The 21,370-nt window shown below is 37.6% G+C and overlaps 3 protein-coding genes and 1 long non-coding RNA gene across 5 annotated transcripts; 3 read left to right on the top strand and 1 right to left on the bottom strand.

Annotated features, from left to right (window-relative positions):
* Nucleotides 1–822: 822 nt before the first annotated feature.
* Nucleotides 823–2,208, bottom strand: LOC108134932 (cell wall integrity and stress response component 3). Its single transcript, XM_017255452.2, is given in 2 exon segments — nt 823–1,443; nt 1,445–2,208. Coding segments are annotated over 2 exon segments (933 nt in total). The 5' UTR covers nt 2,140–2,208; the 3' UTR covers nt 823–1,205.
* Nucleotides 2,209–3,018: 810 nt separating this feature from the next.
* LOC108134922 (uncharacterized protein F54F2.9) lies at nt 3,019–7,785 on the top strand. The gene is made up of 3 exons (XM_017255437.2): nt 3,019–3,835; nt 4,855–5,062; nt 6,815–7,785. The coding sequence occupies exons 1-3, from the start codon at nt 3,153–3,155 to the stop codon at nt 7,511–7,513; spliced, it is 1,590 nt and encodes a 529-aa protein (XP_017110926.1). The 5' UTR covers nt 3,019–3,152; the 3' UTR covers nt 7,514–7,785.
* A 3,761-nt stretch (nt 7,786–11,546) lies between these two features.
* Nucleotides 11,547–17,191, top strand: LOC108134943. Its single transcript, XR_001773853.2, has 2 exons — nt 11,547–11,886; nt 16,984–17,191. It is a non-coding gene; the product is annotated as an uncharacterized LOC108134943 (long non-coding RNA).
* A 957-nt stretch (nt 17,192–18,148) lies between these two features.
* LOC108134834 (innexin inx5) lies at nt 18,149–21,370 on the top strand. 2 transcript variants are annotated; one of them, XM_017255293.2, is made up of 3 exons: nt 18,149–18,254; nt 18,335–19,257; nt 20,661–21,370. In XM_017255293.2, exons 2-3 carry the CDS (start codon nt 18,508–18,510, stop codon nt 21,186–21,188), a joined length of 1,278 nt encoding a protein of 425 aa, XP_017110782.1. In that variant the 5' UTR covers nt 18,149–18,254; nt 18,335–18,507; the 3' UTR covers nt 21,189–21,370. The 2 variants fall into 2 exon arrangements, with proteins under 2 accessions (XP_017110782.1, XP_041563023.1); XM_041707089.1 differs by having other exon boundaries at nt 18,335–19,220; nt 20,661–20,764.

Genomic DNA, 21,370 nt, shown 5'->3' with positions numbered 1-21,370 from the left:
CCCTTCTGCAAGGTATACAAAACATATCATTTTACAAAAATAAATACACCATATTTCTATATATTTCTTATGAAATTGTAATGTTAATAACTGAATGAATCGTTAATCCGACAATGTTTGAAGCTGGAATATTATTTCAAAGAAATTTCTCATGAAACCGACAAAATGAGATTAGCTTGCAAAAGAACACGAGTTTACATAAGTCGAAGTTTATGAGGAATCAGCGATTTTCGTACAGCAAGTCGTGCTGCTTGTATGAATTTCATAACTTTTCTGAAGAAAAATAAGAATTCCACAAGGCTTTCTGTTAATCAATAAACACGATTTTCAAGAAATTCAGTTTGTATGCCTTTCGCTTTATTATAATTGTTTTTCTGATAACAACATGAAATATGTGTATTTATACATACATATATATATATATATATATATATATATATATATATATATATATATATATATATATATATATATATATATATATATAAATATATATATATAGTTAAGCAACAAATTTGCTTGTTTCAGGCCGATTGCTTGTGATTTTTTGGTTTCTGCTGCTTTTTTTAAGTGAGTGTTGTGCTGCGTAAAGTAGAATTTCATCTCGTAAGCTTCGGAGATGGAGAGTATCAAAGTGTAAAGGTGTTGATGTATGTATGTATATCTAGAGCTGAATTGTAAGGCACATTACGGCTAGATTGTGGATTCAATGAGTGATTGCTAATTGCGCTGATCGATGTGAGTCCGATTCGATTGGTCGCAGCCTCCAATATGCAACAGCTGGTGTGCATATGTATCTTATGTCGATGTACAGGGCATATATAAGTGTCGGTATCAATTTGATTGGTAACAAATGCTTCACATACATTAAAAATGCTTAAAAGTAAAAGCACGCTCGAAACTGGCGTAGAAAATCAGTTGGTTTAAATTCAATTTGGCCGCTCGGAAGGGTCTCCTTAGCCACGCTACAATGCGAATCCCTTTCTCCTCTAATTGACTGAGCAATATCCTAGTTTTTGTGTCCTCCTGTCGCCTCCGCCACTCCTTTCTTCCTTCTCCTCCTCCTCCTCCTTTTTTTCTCACTCTGCTTTCGATCCGGAGACCTTGCATTGGATGCAAACTTAAACAACTAATAATCATCATCATCATCATCCGAGGGCGCCGACGGAGGAGCACTTGCCACCTGGTTGCCGTCCTGGCCTTCGTCAGTCGTTGTACATGCCGTCCACGAGGAAGTCCATGCGGCGATAGTGTCTGGTGCTCCACATGTCGCGGAAGCGGCGGTATATGATGGTCATCACGCCGATGGCCAGCGGCACGGTCAGCAGCACGGTCACGATGGGCACCACATACCCGTTGTCACCGCGATCGGCTAGACTCGCGGTGCTCTTGGTGAGCTCCTGCACCAAGGGCTCCCCCCGGCTGGACTTCGGTGGGCGTGGCCCCCTGGGTCCCGGGCTTCTCCTGGCTCACCTGCTGCTCCAGCTCCTTCTCCCACTCCTTGTGCTTGTCCGTGCTCATCACGGATGTAGGTTTCTTGGGCTTCGGCGTGGTCGTAGTGCTGGTGGTCGTTTTGGCTGTTGTCGTGGTCGTGGTCGAGCTGCTGGAAGAAGTGGCGGTGCTGCTGGATGATGAGTTGCCCGGCTTGGACACGTCCTTCATGGACTGACCTTCGCTGACTATGGCTGATCCTGCAGCTGGCTTGGCTGTGGTCGTGGTTGTTGTGGAAGTGAATGAGGATGAGGATGAGGACGTGGACGCGACCGTCTCGTTTCCCTTTCCCTTCGACTCCTTTTGCTCCACCGCTGGTGGCTTTGAAGCGTCCACTGGAGCTGTGCCGGGCACGCCAGTGTCCGGGCGCTTCCTGTTCTTGACTGCATTATCCGCTTGGGCCGCCTTGCTGGTGTCCGACTTCTCCGGCTTCACTGCGACAACAGGTTCCTTTGGCTTCACCTGACCCGCAACCGCTGGAGTTCCCGATCCCGAGGCTGGAGCCCCAGAAGTGATAGTGCCCACTTTGTCATTTGCCTTTGGTTTAGTCGCCGTGGTGTCCTCGGAGGACGCCTTGACCGCCGGATTAGGCTGGCCGGCCACCAGGAGCAGGCCGCTCAGCAGCCAGAACAATGGGAGCAGCTTCATTCTTGCCTGATTCCTAAATTTGTTCTACCTTACTTCGCATTTACTGTGGAGTCGGAGGTGGACAAACATCGATGACAACGTCGATGTCATCGATGTTTTCAAAACATCGGTATCGATGTTTGGCGCGGCAACAACAGAAATGATAACGTTTTTTAGGAAAAACGATGATAATACATTTCAGTTAGATTTAAAATCTCATGATTTCTACATTTACTGGCAGAGATTTGACAAAAACATCTAAAAAGCTTGCATCAAAGCCGCATACCGATATTCTATTGATTATACACATGATCAGTTTTGTAAAAGTTTAAATATGTTTGTACCCGGGTACACAGTTAAAAAGAGGTATGGTAAAATAATGTAGGCAAAGCTATCACAAAAAAAAAAACAACAAATGGCTTCGGTCTTATTAAAAAAATCTAGCCGATCGGACGACCATATCCTATAGCTGCGATCGGATGATCGAGTCAAATTAAATAAATTTGGTTGTTTTTTAAGAATTATGCGTATATCTGTTTTAATTTTGCCCCTTATAAATGATTTATATAGTTCCGTTTCTCGTTAACTAGCAAATCAAATTAGGCAGCCCCATTTCACTTTTCTGTAGGTTAATAATAGTTTTAAACAGTAGTTAATAAACAAATATACATACATACATATTTGAAATTAATTTTGGCTCGCGGGTGAGCTTAACATTTATGCTAAAGTAAATAAAAAGGGAACTACCGAATACCCAAACCTATTTATGTCAGGTACAAAATGTTAGCTGGGTACGTACTTGGCTAGAAATATCTCGTCATTTTGCAGCACTGCCCCTGGGGCTGGGGATGGCAACGCTGCCCGGCGGCTGCTGACGTTGCCACTTGCCAGCTGAGCGCGTGCGTGTGTGTGTGTGTTCGTGTTTGTGTTTGTGTTGGTGTGGTGCGTGCGTGGGTCTAAATTTTGGATTTAGCTCCGATTTTGCTCCGACTTGGATCCGGATCTCGACTTGGATTTCGATCTCGGCAACAACGATGCGACTGGACGCGGTCTGGACTCTGCTGGCCTGCCTGCTGCTGTTCGGCAGCGGCGGCGCCCACGCCTGGCACTCGGAAGAGCTGGAGATCTTCGACCTGGTCGAGGAGGTGAATCGCAACTTCTACGAGTTCATGGGCATCAATCAGACGGCCACGGGCGCCGAAATAAAGCGCGCCTTCCGCACCCTCTCCATCGTCCTGCATCCGGACAAGAATGCCGCCGAGGATGCGAACATCCAGTTCCGCAACCTGGTCTCCATCTACGAGGTCCTCAAGGATCCCTCGCGTCGCGAGAAGTACGACCGCGTGCTGAAGGAGGGCATGCCCAACTGGAAGTCCGCCCTCTACTACTACCGCCGCATGCGCAAGATTGGCCTGTACGAGGGCGCCTTCATCCTCTTCCTGATCACCACCGTGGGCCAATACCTGTTCGCCTGGGCCGCCTACCTCGAGAAGAAGTACACCGCCGAGCAGGTGTTCGGCACCAAGCTGAAGAAGCTGCAAAAGAAGAACAAGAACATCGACATGGACGTCATACTCAGCGAGATCCCGATGCCCTCGCTCCTCAACACACTGCCCATCCAGATCCCAGTGGCGCTGTGGAACCTGCCGCGCACCATCAAGAACGGATTCAGCAAGGCCAACGAGCTCAAGGAACTGGCGCTGGAGAAGCGCAGGCAGTAAGTGGGTCTAGTGTCTAGTTACCCTGGTTACCCCGGATTCTGGGAACCTTTTAGGGTTATCTCACTCTGTTTATGTGAAGTACATGGTTTGATTTCGAAGGAACCTAGGTTCTACTTACTCTGTGTTCTTGTTGCAAACATATTCATCTTTGAATATATTATTCCAAGTATCTCCCACATTATACATATAGTCACAAGCAGTAGAGCGCGATTTTGGTATTTATATTGCCACATAAACAGAGCGATTAGGTTTTTTATTATGTGGTTTTTTTTGTATTAGTTTTGTAACAATCTAAAATTTAGTTTTATATAAATATACTTCCCATTTACAAAGAGATTATTCTGAATTAACAAATGCTGCAATATCTTTTAGATGACAGCTTATGCAATTCAATTAATTTAGTTAATTATGCAAACACAGAATTTATATCTTGTATTACACATATCCGTTTTTAGTTTCATCAGATTTGGGCAACTTGCATTGCCACTCTTATCTTTCTGCAGTACGGTTGCTTAGTAAGTTCATTTTAATTAGAGCAATCACAATTTGTTAGTGCTTTTTTTTATACAAAAAGCAAAGATTTACCGTGTACCATTTAATGTAAAAGAAAATTAAGAAGTTATATAGACCTAATTTAAGTAAAGACAGTACTCCAAAATCACCTTGGGAACTTTATATGATTTGTTATTTTTTCAGTCCAAAATTCACAACACTTGATTAAATAAATCGCCAAATGAATGATAACACAAATTGGGTTAAGGAACAAAAGAAAAATTGAAGAAAGAGTCACCATGCAGGTAGAATTTTTGCTTTCCAATAAAGACACAATTTGACCATTATAATATATAGTCTTTGTGTCGCAAGATAAACAAAGCAATCATAATACTTTGTATTTTGATATGGTGCCAGATAAGTTACATAAATTTGATTAGCACTGAATTGCTGACAAGTAAAATTGTACTATTACCAATGCTAAACCTAAGATCTAATTGATTTATATTTTTTCGAAACGCAGGGAGCTGGAGGCTGCCCGTCGCCAGGAGGAACTGGAGCGGGAGGCCGAGGAGCAGGCTCGTCTGCGCAAGGAGCACAAGGAGAACCTGCGCAAACGCAAGCAGAACAGCAAGGCGCCGGAGAAGACCGAAGAGGAGCTGCGCGGCTACTCGCAGATCCAGGCTCGTGAGATGACCGACGACGATGCAGTTCGTCCTGCTTCCCAGAAGGTATTAGCACTAACCATACAACATATAGACTGGTCATTTCATACGACGCATTTGGACACAAAAAAACGGACCGCGGAAGGTCCACCGCTCTCACAGCAGCAGGTCCATGCACTTCGTGTGCGTTCGGGTTTTTTACTCTCTCATTCTTATTCTCATTTTTATGCTCGCGCACTCATTGCACGAGTTCAGTCGTTCAGTCGCAGAGAGGCGCTTTTTGAAGAAGGCTGCCCTGCGCTTGAATTCGTCTTTGTTTGTATGCGTGATCATGCATTCTCATACACGGGAGCATGTGTGCGTTTATTTCATTTCGGCGCATCAAGAATATTTTGTCTTTTGCCACTTTTCAAACTTGGTACCCTAAGAATATGGGCGTATTTACTATTGGGTTATGATATAAATATTAATATTATATGTAACAATATATTTTTTTAATATTTCAGCATACATTTTATTTTTGTTTACAAATTCAAATCAGTGGTAGCAGTAAAATGTTTTACATATATGTATGTATTCGAATTTATAGAAATCAGTCCACTGAGATGGGAACAGGGCATATCGCAGTCGTGTCACTTGAAACACCGACTGCTCTTCAGTGGTTAAGAAAACTTCAAACTAAATCAATTCTTGTCGATGTTTTGCGAGCGGTTGGTGCCTGCATACCCTACCGACCGGCTTTTAGGACACTTGTTTTAAATGTTATGTTTAGTGATCTTTGGTTGATTTATTTTTTAATGATTCGCAGTGTTATTTTAATTGTCTTTAAACAATTCGTTAAAATTCAAGATATTGGTACAATTAAAATCTAAAATTATAATCATTAAAATAAATTATTATCATTAAAAAAATGTGGATTTTTATAATTATTCCATTTACATTTTCAAAAATATAAAAAGTATTTTATTATTTATTACTTGTTTATATTAAATTAAAATAACACTGCGAATCATTAAAAAATAAATCAACCAAAGATCACTAAACATAACATTTAAAACAAGTGTCCTAAAAGCCCGCCCCCTTAAAAGCAATCGTCGGTAGGGTATGCAGGCACCAACCGCTCGCAAAACATCGACAAGAATTGATTAAGTTTGAAGTTTTCTCAACCACTGAAGAGCAGTCGGTGTTTCAAGTGACACGACTGCGATATGCCCTGTTCCGATCTCAGTGGACTGATTTCTATAAATTCGAATACATACATAAATGTAAAACATTTCACTGCTACCACTGATTTGAATTTGTAAACAAAAATAAAATGTATGCTGAAATATTAAAAAAATATATTTTAACATATAATATTAATATTTAAATCATAACCCAATAGTAAATACGCCCATATTCTTAGGGTACCAAGTTTGAAAAGTGGCAAAAGACAAAATATTCTTGATGCGCCGAAATGAAATAAACGCACACATGCTCCCGTGTATGAGAATGCATGATCACGCATACATACAAAGACGAATTCAAGCGCAGAACAGCCTTCTTCAAAAAGCGCCTCTCTGCGACTGAACGACTGAACTCGTGCAATGAGTGCGCGAGCATAAAAATGAGAATAAGAATGAGAGAGTAAAAAACCCGAACGCACACGAAGTGCATGGACCTGCTGCTGTGAGAGCGGTGGACCTTCCGCGGTCCGTTTTTTTGTGTCCAAATGCGTCGTATGAAATGACCAGTCTATATGTTGTATGGTTAGTGGTATTAGTCATTAGTTTAAATATAAATAAGCAAACCCATCTGATCGAATGCCCAAACTTGTAGAGCACTGTGAGCGGCGGCTTCTGGACGGACGAGGATCTCATCGAGCTGATTCGCCTGGTGAAAAAGTATCCGGGCGGAGCCGGCAGTCGCTGGAATACCATCGCCGAGTCGATGAACCGCAGCGTCCAGGAGGTGACATTCATGGCGGCCAAGATGAAGGAGAATGGCTACCGCATTCCCGGTCAAACGGACAGTGTGGCCGAGAATCTCGTCCAGGAGTCGCAGCAGGCGCAGCGCAAGGAGAAGGTGAAGAAGGCGTCGACTGCTGCGCCCGCCACTGCAGCGGCTCCGGCGGAGAAGAGCATGCTCATTCCGGAGACCAACTGGACGCAGGAGCAGCAACGTGCGCTAGAGGCGGCGATAGTCAAGTACCGGAAGACGGCCGGCGGCGATCGTTGGCAGAAGATCGCCAATAGTGTGCCGGAGAAGACCAAGGAGGAGTGCCTGGTGCGCTACAAGTATCTCTGCGAGCTGGTCAAGACGCAGAAGCGGGCCGAGGAGGAGGCCAACGAGCCGGACGAGGATGCGGCTGTCATAGAGGAGGAGCTGCCCGAGGAGGAGCCGGCAGAACCGGAAGCGGTAGCGCAACCGGAAGCACCAGCCGCCAAGAAGCTGAGCAAGCGGGAGCAGCGGCGACGCAAGCGAGATCTGTCCAGCGGCGAGGACTCGGACGATGCATATCAGTACGAGATAAGTTAGTCGGCTCAACGACTAACCCCCCGTCCTCTTCGCGTGGCTCAAACCTAGATGTAACTGAATTTTTTTATACTTTGCTCTAAAGACTCTCTGGCAAGGCATTTGGACCATCCTGATCCAACTCCGCGGCCCGATCCTGTGTCCCCTTCCCTTAGCTTTCCCTCCCATCCTCGTGTGTAGCGCTTATCTTATGTTTTGTACATAATTCTATCTTGTAATCATCTTAATGTCGATTAATTCCGTTGCTAAGTAAACGAAATGTGGATGGAAGTGGATATCAATTGATTTTTTGAAAGGCCTTATTGCAGGGGATCGTTATGGTAAGCTGGAATGGCTGTGATTCTCCGGAGATATGTTGAGAAATTTAGGTTTGAACTCTTCTTTTAAATTAAATTTATGAGCTGGCTTCTATATATTCCGTATATTTGGTAAATCCTTCAAAACCACCGTTAGAGAATTATCAACAAAACTTAAATACTTTCTGGATTAATAAATATGTATTACATATTTATTTATTATTTCTTTGTAATAAAATATATTTCTGCTTTTTTCTTTTCTGTTTTTTGTTTGTCAATATCTAATGTTTTTTAAAAAAATTCCTATATTAGTTTTAATTATTTAAAATTTTGAAATGTTTAGGTAAAAGTGGAAATTTAGATCCAAAGGAATATACAAAAATATAAAAAATATTTAGAATTAAATGTTGCTTCATTTAACTTTTATAATTCATGTCTTTTTATTTATTTGCTTTTTAAAAACATTCTTTTATTAGTTTTGTTAATCTAAAATGTTGAATTTTAGTTAATTTTAAGTTAAGAGAAGTAAAATTTAGGGCCAAAAGAATGTACTTAAATATAGAAATATTTAAAAACAAATAATAGCACCTTTTGAATATTGTTCATAAGTAAAAAAATGGTAAATAAAATTTAGCAAGCCGACGGTTCTGGCAGCCATTTATTCATTTATTTTTAGTAAACATATGTGAACTTCTTACCTTTTTTCTTTTTTAGTTTATTATAATTCAATAACGTTTTTTAAAGTTAAACGAGATTACCAATGTTAAAAAATATATATTATATATATATATATATATATATAGCAATGGTGTTTTAAGTACTTTAAATACCAGAAATAGCAACAAGTCCATATCCGATTTTATTTGTAATTATAACACTGTTTTGCAGATTGGATCACTAAGATAAGATGAACATGCTGCCCGGGATTGCATTTATAGCAATAAGGATTATCAGTCCTGAATAAATTAATAAAATGGCTGTTTCACTTGATACATAAAGCCCATTTCAATAAAAAAATTTAAGCACTAATGGAAGCCTATGGACAGCAGTAAAAAAAACAAGCAACTGCCATTCCGTCATTGAAATCCATCAGAATATTTATATGCAGAGAAGCTTTTAGAACTTAAAACTTTTTGTATTTGATTTGTTTGTAATTTTAAGTACCTTTTCTATAACTTATAATCATAGCTTACCAGCAATAATAAGAAATGTTGTAATTGCTGTAATATCTTTATTTAAAAAACAGATGAAGACAAAAAACATAAAGTTGCTTATTTATACACTGTTTTAGCCATAGGTTTCAAACAAATATTTTAATTGGAAATGGTTTTGAAATTAATTGGATTGAATATAAATATTTGAGTGTTAATTAAAGTATCACCAAGCCCAACTATTAATTCCTTTCTAATCCTTCGTTGACGAACATATATATCTTGAAAGTCAATTGCAGCTTTAAAGTCATCAAAGTCCAGCGCTAAGCAATCATAATTCTCGGTTGGCTTGAACCTGTCAGTCATCAAAGAGGTGGTTTTCTTAGGGGGGCGAAGTGGTAAAAGCCTCAGATTTATTATTTATAAAACTTGAGTTAGGCACTTTTGGCGGCTGCCATTTTCAGACGACCGAAACTGCGGCGATGGCAAATGTTTAATCAAAGATACAGTTTATTATTTATATGGCTGGCAAGCGCGTAATCCGCTGTGTGTGCGGACAGCCTTGGAACGATTGGCTCTTAATTACGCCCAGCTTACATTTGATAATTATTGGACTATGACTGTGACTCTGAATGCCGGCAAGTCGGTCCGGTCGAGTTAGTACAAACTGGCTGCCCGACTCCTCCTCCCAATTTGGTCACCATTCGTGTTCGCATTGAACTTAAAACGCTCGTGCACTAGAAACATCAGACGACTTGGTCGACTGACTGCGTCGTCATCAAGACTCAAGACTCAAGACTAGAGACTCCGAATCTCTAGACTCAAAACTAAAGACTCGAAAATCGAGACTCAAGTGTAGGCGCAGCAGAATCTGGCAAACTGTCAACGCAAAGCTCGGGGCACTTCGCACTTGAAAAACGTTTCAAATCGAATTACAAACAAAATACCCTTCATTCCAGTGACTCAAATGTGGAGTGATCAGGTCTCTCAGGTCTCTCACTCGTTTTGGATATCCCTGAAAAATGTATAGATATTCCTTACACCCAGAGAACAATCATGGTAAATCCAAATATTTTCCGTACTGATTTAGCCACGAGGGGTGTTGTGTTTAAATCAAGGTGGGTTACACTTTCAATTTTATTTTTAATTATGGAAAATGTAGTTTTAAATTAAAAAAAAATGAAATTTACAATTTTCCTGTTGGATAAACCAAATAAATATGTTAATATGTACATTATCATGTTTTTAGTTTATTTTAAGTAATTAAATGTCAAAATATTTAAATGTAACATTGTTTTTAAAAATGTAATTTAACAACAATGCTACACTCCAATATTTTAATATTTAATTTTACTATATGGTTTTTCATTTTTTTCAAAAAATAAGCAACATTTTTTATATTAAAAAGCTTTTTTTTAATTTATCAGGAAATATCTAAGCCATTAAAAATATAGTACATTTTAATTTCCAATGTCAATAAATATTACAAACCCTGGAAAATATTCATCAGAATTGCATTTTCTTTCTTAATTTATTTTAATAAGTATCATAGTGGAGGTTTTATGCTAATTTTTACTTACATACATACCTACTCACTTACTTACTTACTTACTTATTTACTTACTTGCTTACTTTTTTACTTACTTTCTTACTTATTTATGTTATTTAAAATTCAACCATATACCACTGTTTATTGAATATACAAACTAAAATATGTCACGATAGTTGATTTATTTACTGAGGCTTTGACAAAATTAAAAGATTTATTAAATTGCTAAATTTAAGTTATTAAATATATAGTTCTTATATATATAATGTATGAAACAAAAAATAGGAAACACAAAGTTTTGATCGTAAGTCATTAAAAATAACTTTTTAACGATATCCAAAGACTGAGAGGGTCTACTTTTTGAGTGAACCTTTAATTAGCCCTTCTGATCTAACGCTAATGGGAATTCGTTTGGGCCCAGTTGATTCTTGATGACGTTTGCTTTGATAGGCGATATAAAACATTGGTTTTTATGGCATTACCAGATGGACAGGTCTCCTCGTGGCAATTTAAACTGACTAACAAATACGCTCGCCAAAGTGCAGCGAGAAAAAAACAACAAAAGTGAAAAACCATTTAGAGCGGTTTGTCAGCGATTCAAGGGCGTTTTTAATTGCAGAAAAACTCTTTTTTTCTTTGCCTACACTATGGCCAATAAGAGCACTTGATTTGCATTGAATTTTCATTTTCCATTTTGGCGGCTGATTGCAAGTTCGCCGCCGAATCACTGACTCAGCTGACCTTCAACTCAAAGTTCAAGCGGCAAGTTCATGTGACGTCACGGTCGCAGGTGGGTTAAAATCACTTTTGATAGTGATTCTCATTCTGATTCGGAGTCTTCGGCGAACGAGGGAAAACCCGAAGAGAACTGAGAACTAAGAACTGCGAACTGAAAACTGAAAACTGAGAACTGAGAAGTCAGAACCCAGAACGAGAACCAGTTTTTTGGCCATAAGCGGCTATTACCGCCCCGCGTTTCTCGCTTAGCCGACTTTGCCGACTTTTGCGACTTGGCTACTTGGCGACCATATCGATGGATATTGTGATCGCGATCGTGAGTCGGACTAGTCAGTTGCAAACGGAGCGCCAGACGAGGCGGTTCACTGAAAGCCACTTAGCATTATTTTGTTAGATCAAGCGCGAACCTAGAAACAACATATCTTTTTGTTTTTTATTTTTTATTTTTTCTATTCCTTGTTGTTGGAGTTCGCGAGTTTTTCACTTTGGAGAAATGACAATCTATGGACTGTTGGTGCAGATCATAATCGTTTGTAACTAGCTGCCCGAAGAGTCCGACATTCGAGGAGCAGCAGCAGCAGCAGCAGCAGCAGCACTATGGCACCGCCCCAAGAGCAGCCAGAGGATGATATTATCACCAAGGTGAGGATGGATGTACATTGCATACATATGAGGAATATGAGGGCACAGTGGAGGATCCAGGATTCAGCTGTGGAAGGGGTTTTTTAAAAACACATTTTTTGCACTCTTTACCAGACTCATGGTTTCGTAAATGTATAAATGGGAACTTTAATTTACAATAAGAATTAAATAATATTAGGAATCAGTTTACTAAAACAAGCAACAAGTAAAGCTTTTGATTATTAGTGGATCTTAATTTAATAATAATTGCAATTGCAAGATAAACTTTTTAACCAAGTGGGGAGTTTTTAACACCCTATATTTCTTATTCTTAGTTTGTAGTCAAATAATACTTATTAAATAAACTAATACCAGAAATGGATTCCCAAATAAATCCCTATATTATTTTAAGATTTATCTGCTTATTGGTATTAAGTACAAAGCTCATAAAAAACCTTCTTAACTTTTTTTAGAGTATTTGAGCCTTTAGTTGAACTCCATTTTTGGAGTGAGAAAAACCCACAATGGTTCTTAGAATTCAGGTGATAAGCGAGACTGTTTACAAAAGCTTTGCTTTAATAATGCTATGTAAATTATACTTCCTAGGGTGTTATTCTAAACTGTGAGGGATTGATATTGTGGGAATATAAAAAATAATATGAATAAATTTCAAATAGTGAGTTTGGTATTTGTAACTAATATAAACAAATCGCCTAAACTGAAGCGACTTTTAGCACAAGCTTAAGCGATCATCTATTTAGTTATCTAAATAATAATAGCTAGAGCTTTTCTATATGCAAAAATAAATTAAATTAAAATAAAGTCAATCTCCACTCATCTGGTGCTTATAGTTATATTATATTTTAGCGCAAATTCGCTAATAGCCACATGCAGATCATCCAAATGATGAAGTTAGCATTGATCTGTGCGATCGCTAATTTGCCGAGAGGCAGCTACCAAAACTGAGCTTGTGGGGCACGGTCAAGGCTCAATATTTCATTCGAATAAAAAGAGAATAGATGATTGAGAAATCAATTATGCTGGCGCGGAAGTAGAATGTGTTACAAACCAGTTGGCAAAGGGCTTTGGACTCGTTTTTTTGTTTGATATTTGTTATACTCCGGTTACAACATTGCCAGTCGTTTGCTAATTGATCAGACCTCAATAATTATAAATCCAAATACGAGTGAGTATGTATCAGCTAATGTGAGTAAACTGCGAACTGCGTTTGGTGAATCAAAGGTTAGTCAAGGTGAGTTCACCTCTCACTCCCTGAATTGAACCTTGAGATGAACTTTTGAACTACAATTTAGCTTTGGAAAGGTTGACCACCCAGTCCAATACCTATAAAGATATCAAAACACTTGTTCCAAATCTATACGCAATAAGAATATTTTTGAGCCTTATTTTTGACACTAATATAATTTGATTAAAATGATTATTTTATCATATATTTACTAATAAAAAAAGTGTGCTTCTAATTAGGTTTCCTTGGCAGCATCCGTTAAACTAAATTAGAATTTTTTATTTTGTCAATTAGCTTAATTAGCGATCAGTAAATGAAGGTTGAACTGATCTTTGAATAAAGCCCCACCAGAAAACAAAATGATAATAAACAATTTAAGAGTCCAGCATCATGTGCATATTTTTTAGGGGCTTTATTTCTTGAGGTTAATTAAGGGTCTGCTGATTTCAGATTGTGTCAGCGATCTAATAAAGTATACAGTTTATCCAAGATCTTTCACTTTCCTTCTGCCAAATTGGTCCACCAATTCTGGCCAAAAAACACCTGGCTAGATGTTGCAATACGCTGTACACTGAAAAAATAACATCGCCTAGGACTGGAACCAACAATTTTTCAAATTGGGTGATTTCATATGTTTAATTGATTTACAAACGCTATACGTTTATATTTTTGTGCTTGCAACACGATTTTATTTTTGGGCGGGAAAATGTTTATTATTTGGGAATTAATAATTTGAATTTATACAGTACACAAAGCTAATTTTTTTCCACAAAGTGTTTTAAAGTTAGACATATTGAAAAACAATTTAAAATCTATATATTTTATTGTATAAAAATTAGCAAAATTGGAAATGAAACAGTTAACTTATTTCATTCTTCTTCATTCATCTTAAAATGTTAACTGTTGAATAACGAATTTTGGTCTCGAAATAACTCATTTTACCGATACTTAAAACATATGAAATATTTAGCTGAAAGGGGCAAAAAAATATTTATGTTCACCATTATGTAAATATAATTATTCTGAAACCTAGAAGTTTTTTGAAAATACGTTTATATAAAATATATAAAATTTGTTCTCGGTGCATAACCTAAACGGTCTGTGCAGGCCCACGAAATTAATGCTGGCCATATGCAGAAGGGGACATTGAAATATGGGCCTGAGGCAACCGCCTCCTGCCATGTATCGTTAATAATAAACAATTGTTTTTTGCGGCCAAGAGGTACAGATATACAGAGCTTGTTGTTATGGCGACTGTTGCCCAGTTAAGTGTATCTGTATCTGTATCTGCATCTGCAGCTAAGGAATATGATGAGAGTCGATTTCTAGCCAGCTTTTTAACTCCACTTCGAGCACAAGTATCTTGCCTTTTGCGCTCCAGTATCTTAATTGTTACTGTGCTCAGTGTTGCAGAACGGCGATTTAGAGGGGCAAAGCAGCAAAAACGGCAAGTCAGAGATTTAAAACAAGAAACAGAGTGATGATTGTTAAATTTTAGAATTTTAAAATATCTATATAAATAAAGGTGATAGATCTGGCAATAAAAAACAGGTAGGAGAACAAAAGCATCTAACAGAACTTCCGCATACTTCTTGTTGAATTTTTAATTCGTACAACAATAAACTTGCACACTCATCGGACCAAAATAAATTAATATGTATTGAAGTTACAAGAGGAAGCCAAACGAGAAGCTCTTAACGCCCAATTTGGCTTGAATCCAACGATCCACCGATCGTGACGTGTTCGCCAACAACCGAAACAAGTGGTTGTTGTTTGTTGTTGTCGGCGGTTGTTGCTTGCTTGTGGCTCTTTGTCGGTTGTTTCGAATGCCATTGGAGGTCAAGTTCAGGGAACACCAGTTTATGGATATTTTTTGCCATCTTCTGCTTTGCCGCAGTTTCACGTTTAAGATTGCAGGCGGAGGTGTCAAAGTATTGCTTGCCCAAGTGTTTAGATACTTTAACAATAGCCCCTAATGCCAATTGGTTGATTTCGATTGGCAGTCAGGAAATGAAATAGAATTCTGTTTCAAACTAAATTTATTTTTTTTTAAGTGCAGATAATTGATAACAAAGATTTAATTCCCTTTCTTATTTGAGTTAAAATTGGGGAAATTTAAATAATATTATAGTGAATAAGTTAAGATGTTACGGATCCTAAAATGTCCTTCAAAAAAAAAAAGATTGCTTTTAATAACCACCATTTTAGAATAATGTTTAAATTTTGGAACATAATCACTGTTTTATTTAAGGATAAACCATTATTTTTTTTATTTTTTAAACTGTGACTAGCGACTTAAATGTAATATTATTTTGTGGCAATATGTTGTAAAAAAATCCAAACACAAAACAATACCATTTGTTTTAAAATCAAACCAAACTTTGTTAAACATATTTTAAACCTCTCTCAAGCACATTTATTTATTTTATTAATTGTTGAATTAAAAACGAACATGAGTAGGCACGTATTGAGAATCTTAATCATTCGTATATAATTCGTAATTAAATTAAAGCTACCGGTATGGTAAGTTCGGTGAACTAGAGGTCTTGCACTTTAATTATATTAATTATAATTTAACACGACAATTAACTTAGACGGTCTAAATTGGACAGTTAAGCTTTTTATTAACATTGGCTCTATGATTTTGCCGACTTGTCGTGCTTAAATAAAATTTAGACAACAAGGCCAAAGCAGATTGGTCAAAGAAAAGTTAAAGACGTTTTAATAAAACATTATAAATGTGGAAATCTATCTATCTATCTATCTATCTATCTATCTATCTATCTATCTATCTATCTATCTATCTATCTATCTATCTATCTATCTATCTATCTATCTATCTATCTATCTATCTATCTATCTATCTATCTATCTATCTATCTATCTAATTGAAAATTAATAAATTAATTGTATTTTTGCTTGTTGTATTTAACTGATTTATTAATACTTTTCAATCTTAATTTTTAGCTCTATTGTTACTTTAATCATTATGAATTTTTTTTCTATTTTTGAATGTAATATTAACAATAATTCACATTTTTAAGGCAATGTACAAAATGCTAATTTTAAACGGTTAAAATAGTTTTTTTAACAAACAATTTCATTAAGCTGTAAAGTATTGTAATTGTTGTATTGTATTGTATTGTTTGTAATTTCAAACTTTACCATCTTTTGAAAAAAAAAATCATGATGGGCTTAAAACAAAACATCGTTATTTTTATAAAATCCTTATATCTCTTTCTCCTTGCATAATTTAATTGTCAATTTCGTTTGTAAATAATTAAGAAACCACTTAATTGGAGTTAATGATAATAAATATATTGCTGCTCATATAATGGCTATAGGTATTTCGATTATGAACAAACTTATTTAAAAAAAAAAGCCAAATACAATATCTGTACATACAAAGCCATATACGCGTGTACAAAAATCAACATATATTTCATTAGTAAATTTAACTCTGGTTTCATGCGGTTTGAACATAATATTCTAGCTACAGAAAAAAAGGTACAAATTCTAAATTGCTTAGGGATACAGTCGAATATATACTTGATATAGGTACTATGCTAGTAATATATATTAAAGTTTAAATGGTTGCAAAATTTGTATTCATATTAGACATACCTGTAATAAATAAGATTCCCATGCGGTACAGTATATAAATACAAATTGTTGTCCCATCCTCATTTGTATCTACTTAATATTTCATGAGCAATTTTCATTAGTTGGGGGCATTGTGTTTGCTCTTTTTGTCGCTTGTTTGTAATTTAAAAAAGGTGATACATATTTTTTGGACCTTGAAGGTCGTCAGTGGGCGATATAAATTTATTTGATTTATGGTAATTAGCCGTGTGTACCTTGCCTAATTGCAGATACCCTCGATAATTGGATTCCTGAACTTGGACTGACTGCCGGCGAATGATGCTTTGGCCACCCTGCACCCATCACAAAATTCGATGATCTGACCTAGAGAGCCAAGGCTGAAGCGCTGAATCATGAGAATTATAGCTAGAAATCGTTGTCATAGTTTTACGATTAAGAAGTGGAGCAAGACAAGCACAAATAAACGAGCAAAATGAATTAGTTTTTTGTTATTTGAAAACTGCCTGAAAGTCGGCAATGGACTTTAATTCAACTTGGGAATAAATTGTTTAAAATTGTTTTTGGTTTTGGATTCTGGATGTATTCATCACCTTGTTAAAATGTATTAAGCTCGCGTTTGGCTTTGGAATAAAATGTAATTAAATCTCATATAAATTAAAATATTACAATCAAAAACATCTTTAATTGATGGGAATAAATTTGCCTCCCATTTTTTAAATTGTTTTACTGTAAAATATATTCAACATTATTTTAGATATGGACAAAACAAATGTGACAAATATGGTAGTGAACATAAAACAAAAAAAAAAAGAATATATAGTATGCAAAATAATAAATACCTTATAGTATGGACCTGAAAATTGAATTACTTTAAATAGTAGTTGTATATTGAATTGAATTTCCTCAAAACGTACTGCTTAACATACGTACGTACAATTGAAATTGCCCTTTAAAATTTAGTGGAATATTATTCCAAATCGATCGAATAAATTCGCTATGAAATCCAAATGCAAGCTTAGATAGAAAACCCAAATGGAATTTTACTTCTTTTGAAAAGTACTTTCAGAAAATAAAGTCAAAACTGTACACTGATAAAAAAAATGGAAAATTCAAATATTTTGTACCAATTTAAACATTTTACGCTTAGATTTTCATCCATGGCGGTTTTTACTAATTTTAAATACGTAAATAGTAAAATTTTTTAAATTTATCTTTGGCAAAAAATAAAAAAGTAACTTGATATTTAACTTGAATAAAATGCATTTAAATCTAATATTAATTGAAATATTTGAAAACTAAATCGTGCAACTTAACATGCATTGCATTTAATATTATATTTTGATATTTTATTTAAATATTATGTATAAATTTGGAATTTAATAGTCAGTTCTCTAATTATCAGTGTAGTAACAATCAAAACCAATCCAACCCCTCATTAGGGTGACAACACTGTGCAAACGGATGACAGACAGGTGACAGGATTGGAATTTGGCTGGGAAGGAGCTACTGAGTCTCGGGGAGAAAAGGGGAAAAAAGCAAAGTATGTAATAATGACGGCACGCACAAAAAAATATGTAAAGCCGAGCGACGATTTGATCTATGAACTGGTTACAATCCTAGGCCGGCAATCGAGAAGCAGTAATCAGTGCAGCTATCCACTGGAGTTATCCGACTGAAACCAGGACAAAATCGAGGAAGACAACGCCAAGGACGCCAAGGACGCCAAGAACGCAGGACGCAAGGCGTGAGAGTTGGAAGCTGTATTCGAGGAACTCTTCCCGGAGGCAGAAGAAATGTATTCGGCGGTGAAGCCACTGTCCAAGTATCTCCAATTCAAGTCGATCCGCATCTACGACGCCGTATTCACCGTTCACTCCAAGTGCACGGTGGTGATCCTGCTCACCTGCTCGCTGCTCCTCTCCGCCCGCCAATATTTCGGGGATCCGATTCAGTGCATCAGCGAGGAGAAGAACATCGAGTACATACAGTCCTACTGTTGGACCATGGGCACATACATTCTTAAGTTGCACAACCATGGGGAGCAGCCAATGCCCGTTCATCCGGATGAGGAGGCTAGCTCCTCCTCCTCCGACTCCTCCTCCTCCAGCTCCTCGAGCTCCTCCAGCTCAACCATCAGCCAGACATCTGCTAAATCCCGTTCTAGATACCGATCTCGATCGAGCCTCCGCCGATTGGGGGACTACAACGAGGCCTATGCCAGGGCCATGTCGATAGCGGAGGGCGTGGGTCCCGAGATCCGCGGCCAGTCGGAGCGGGAGTACCTGCGCTACTACCAGTGGGTCATCATCCTCCTCCTGTTCCAGTCCTTCGTCTTCTACTTCCCCTCGTGCCTGTGGAAAGTGTGGGAGGGCCGGCGCCTGAAGCAGCTCTGCTCGGAGGTCGGCGAGGCCCTGCTCTCGGAGGAGACCTACAACACGCGGCTGCGACTGCTGGTCAAGTACTTCACCACCGACTACGAGGACATGCACTTCTGCTACATGGCCAAGTACGTCTTCTGCGAGGTCCTCAATTTCCTCATCAGTGTGAGTAGGATTCACTGACCTCTTAATTCGCAGGCACAAAATACACTATCACTATCACAATCACTATCACTACCAGGGAAACCCCTGAGAGATTCTTTCATTACACTCGTCAAAATGATTGCTAATGGGATATTATCACTTATAAGATGACTCTTTTTTCCATATTTAAAATATTTAATTTTTTTTTCAAAAATGATAACGATGTCAGATACATTTTCTAAAAAATTGTTTTTACTCTCTATTACCGAACTTTGACAAAAATCAAAAATCAGAATCAAGTTGGCCCCAATAAAAGCTATAGTGCGCCCTGTCTACTTCATCCTAAGACAGATTCTTAATATAAATAAAAATTTAAGGGTCCTGACGTGGCCTGACTTTTAAATATACATATATTAAGCCAAAATATATTATATATATATATTAAGCCAAAATACAATTTTTTTTATGTTTATTTTTTTTGGCTACCGTTCGAAAAAATATAAAAATAAATTGCCACGTAAGGGCCCTTTAAATGTTATTACTTTTATAGCAACCACATTTAGAAAAAAAATTGTAAACCAAGAAATTATGGACAACATTTTCTTTAATTAATAACTAAGCTATCCATGGACTTAAAAAGACTACATTATGGTCAGGTATGTCATTGTTAAGTCTATAATTTCTTGACTTTCAAGCTATTTTCTGGGCCCCATAGGTAGTGCAGTAAGAGCATTTTCAGTAGCTGAAAATTCGGAAAAATCGGGTTAAAAGAGGTTTGCAGTTTATGCTTCGAGATACTGATAATATAATGGAATAGTAAAAATAAATGTTTTACTATTGAACTCAACATATTGTATTTAATATAAAAATCAAATAACGAATCATAATTTTAAATACATTGCATATTAAGTTTAATGATTTAATATTAAAACATGCTAATTAATGTGAACAAAATAGATTTAAAATAGTTTTTATTTCACTTAAATAGATTTTACGGCAGTTTAATATGGTTCAATTTTAATTTAAATTTTCAGATATTAAAAACGATTTCTAAAAAAGTCCAAAGAAAAATATCAATATTAAAACTTTTTAAATATACAAGTTAAAAACGCAATGAATGTCAATCAAAGTGAAACATATTAAAATGAATTACAAAATAGTTAGATTTAATAATAAATAAATAACATTTTTTTTTAATCGCTTATGGAAGTATAAAGAACAATCTTGAGGGGTTACAATTTTACTATTTGATTTCCACTAGCTACTACAATGCAACTATGATGGAAAAAGGCAAAGATTTATAAAATCAATGAAGCAATTATAAAGAAATGCATTCAATTTTGAACCAGTTAATATTATTATTAGTTATCTATGATTTTTCCACCCCATTTTATCAGATAATTTGATCGATCGCCAACCCACAGGTGGTGAACATAATCGTCCTGGAGGTGTTCCTGAACGGGTTCTGGTCGAAGTACCTGCACGCATTGGCCACCATTCCGTTCTTCGACTGGGACCGATGGAACCGGGTGTCCTCGAGCGTCTTCCCCAAGATCGCCAAGTGCGAGGTACTGAAGTTCGGGGTCAGTGGGACGGCGAACATCATGGACAACCTGTGCATCCTGCCGCTAAACATCCTCAACGAGAAGATCTTCGTGTTCTTGTGGGCCTGGTTCCTGCTGATGGCCCTGATGTCCGGCCTGAATCTCCTCTGCCGGCTGGCCATGATCTGCAGCAGGAAACTGCGGGAGCAGATGATCCGCAGTCAGCTGCGATTCATGACCAAGCGGCATGTGCAGCGCGCCCTGCGCGACCTCACCATTGGCGACTGGTTCCTCCTCATGAAGGTCAGCGTCAATGTCAACCCCATGCTCTTCCGGGATCTCATGCAGGATCTCTGCGAGCTCCGCACCTCCTCCACATCGATCAGCCTCGAGGAGAGCCCCGTCTAGGACTCGATCGGGATCGGGATCGGGATTAGCATCAGGATCAGCAGAGCAGAGATCGTCTCGTCCTCCGGCTGGCCAAGTGGATGAACCACTCCCAATTGACGTTGCCGTCGTTCGTTTTATCGTGTATTTTTGCTTACGTACATATGGATATTAAATATATTTCCCTCCGTCTCCCTTTGAAA

This window comes from Drosophila elegans, unplaced genomic scaffold, assembly GCF_018152505.1.
Source record: "Drosophila elegans isolate 14027-0461.03 unplaced genomic scaffold, ASM1815250v1 contig_149, whole genome shotgun sequence".
In the NCBI taxonomy this organism is placed as follows: Eukaryota; Metazoa; Arthropoda; class Insecta; order Diptera; family Drosophilidae; genus Drosophila; species Drosophila elegans.
The sequence above is the reverse complement of the archived record's forward strand: the minus strand, read 5'-3'. Positions and strand labels throughout refer to the sequence as shown.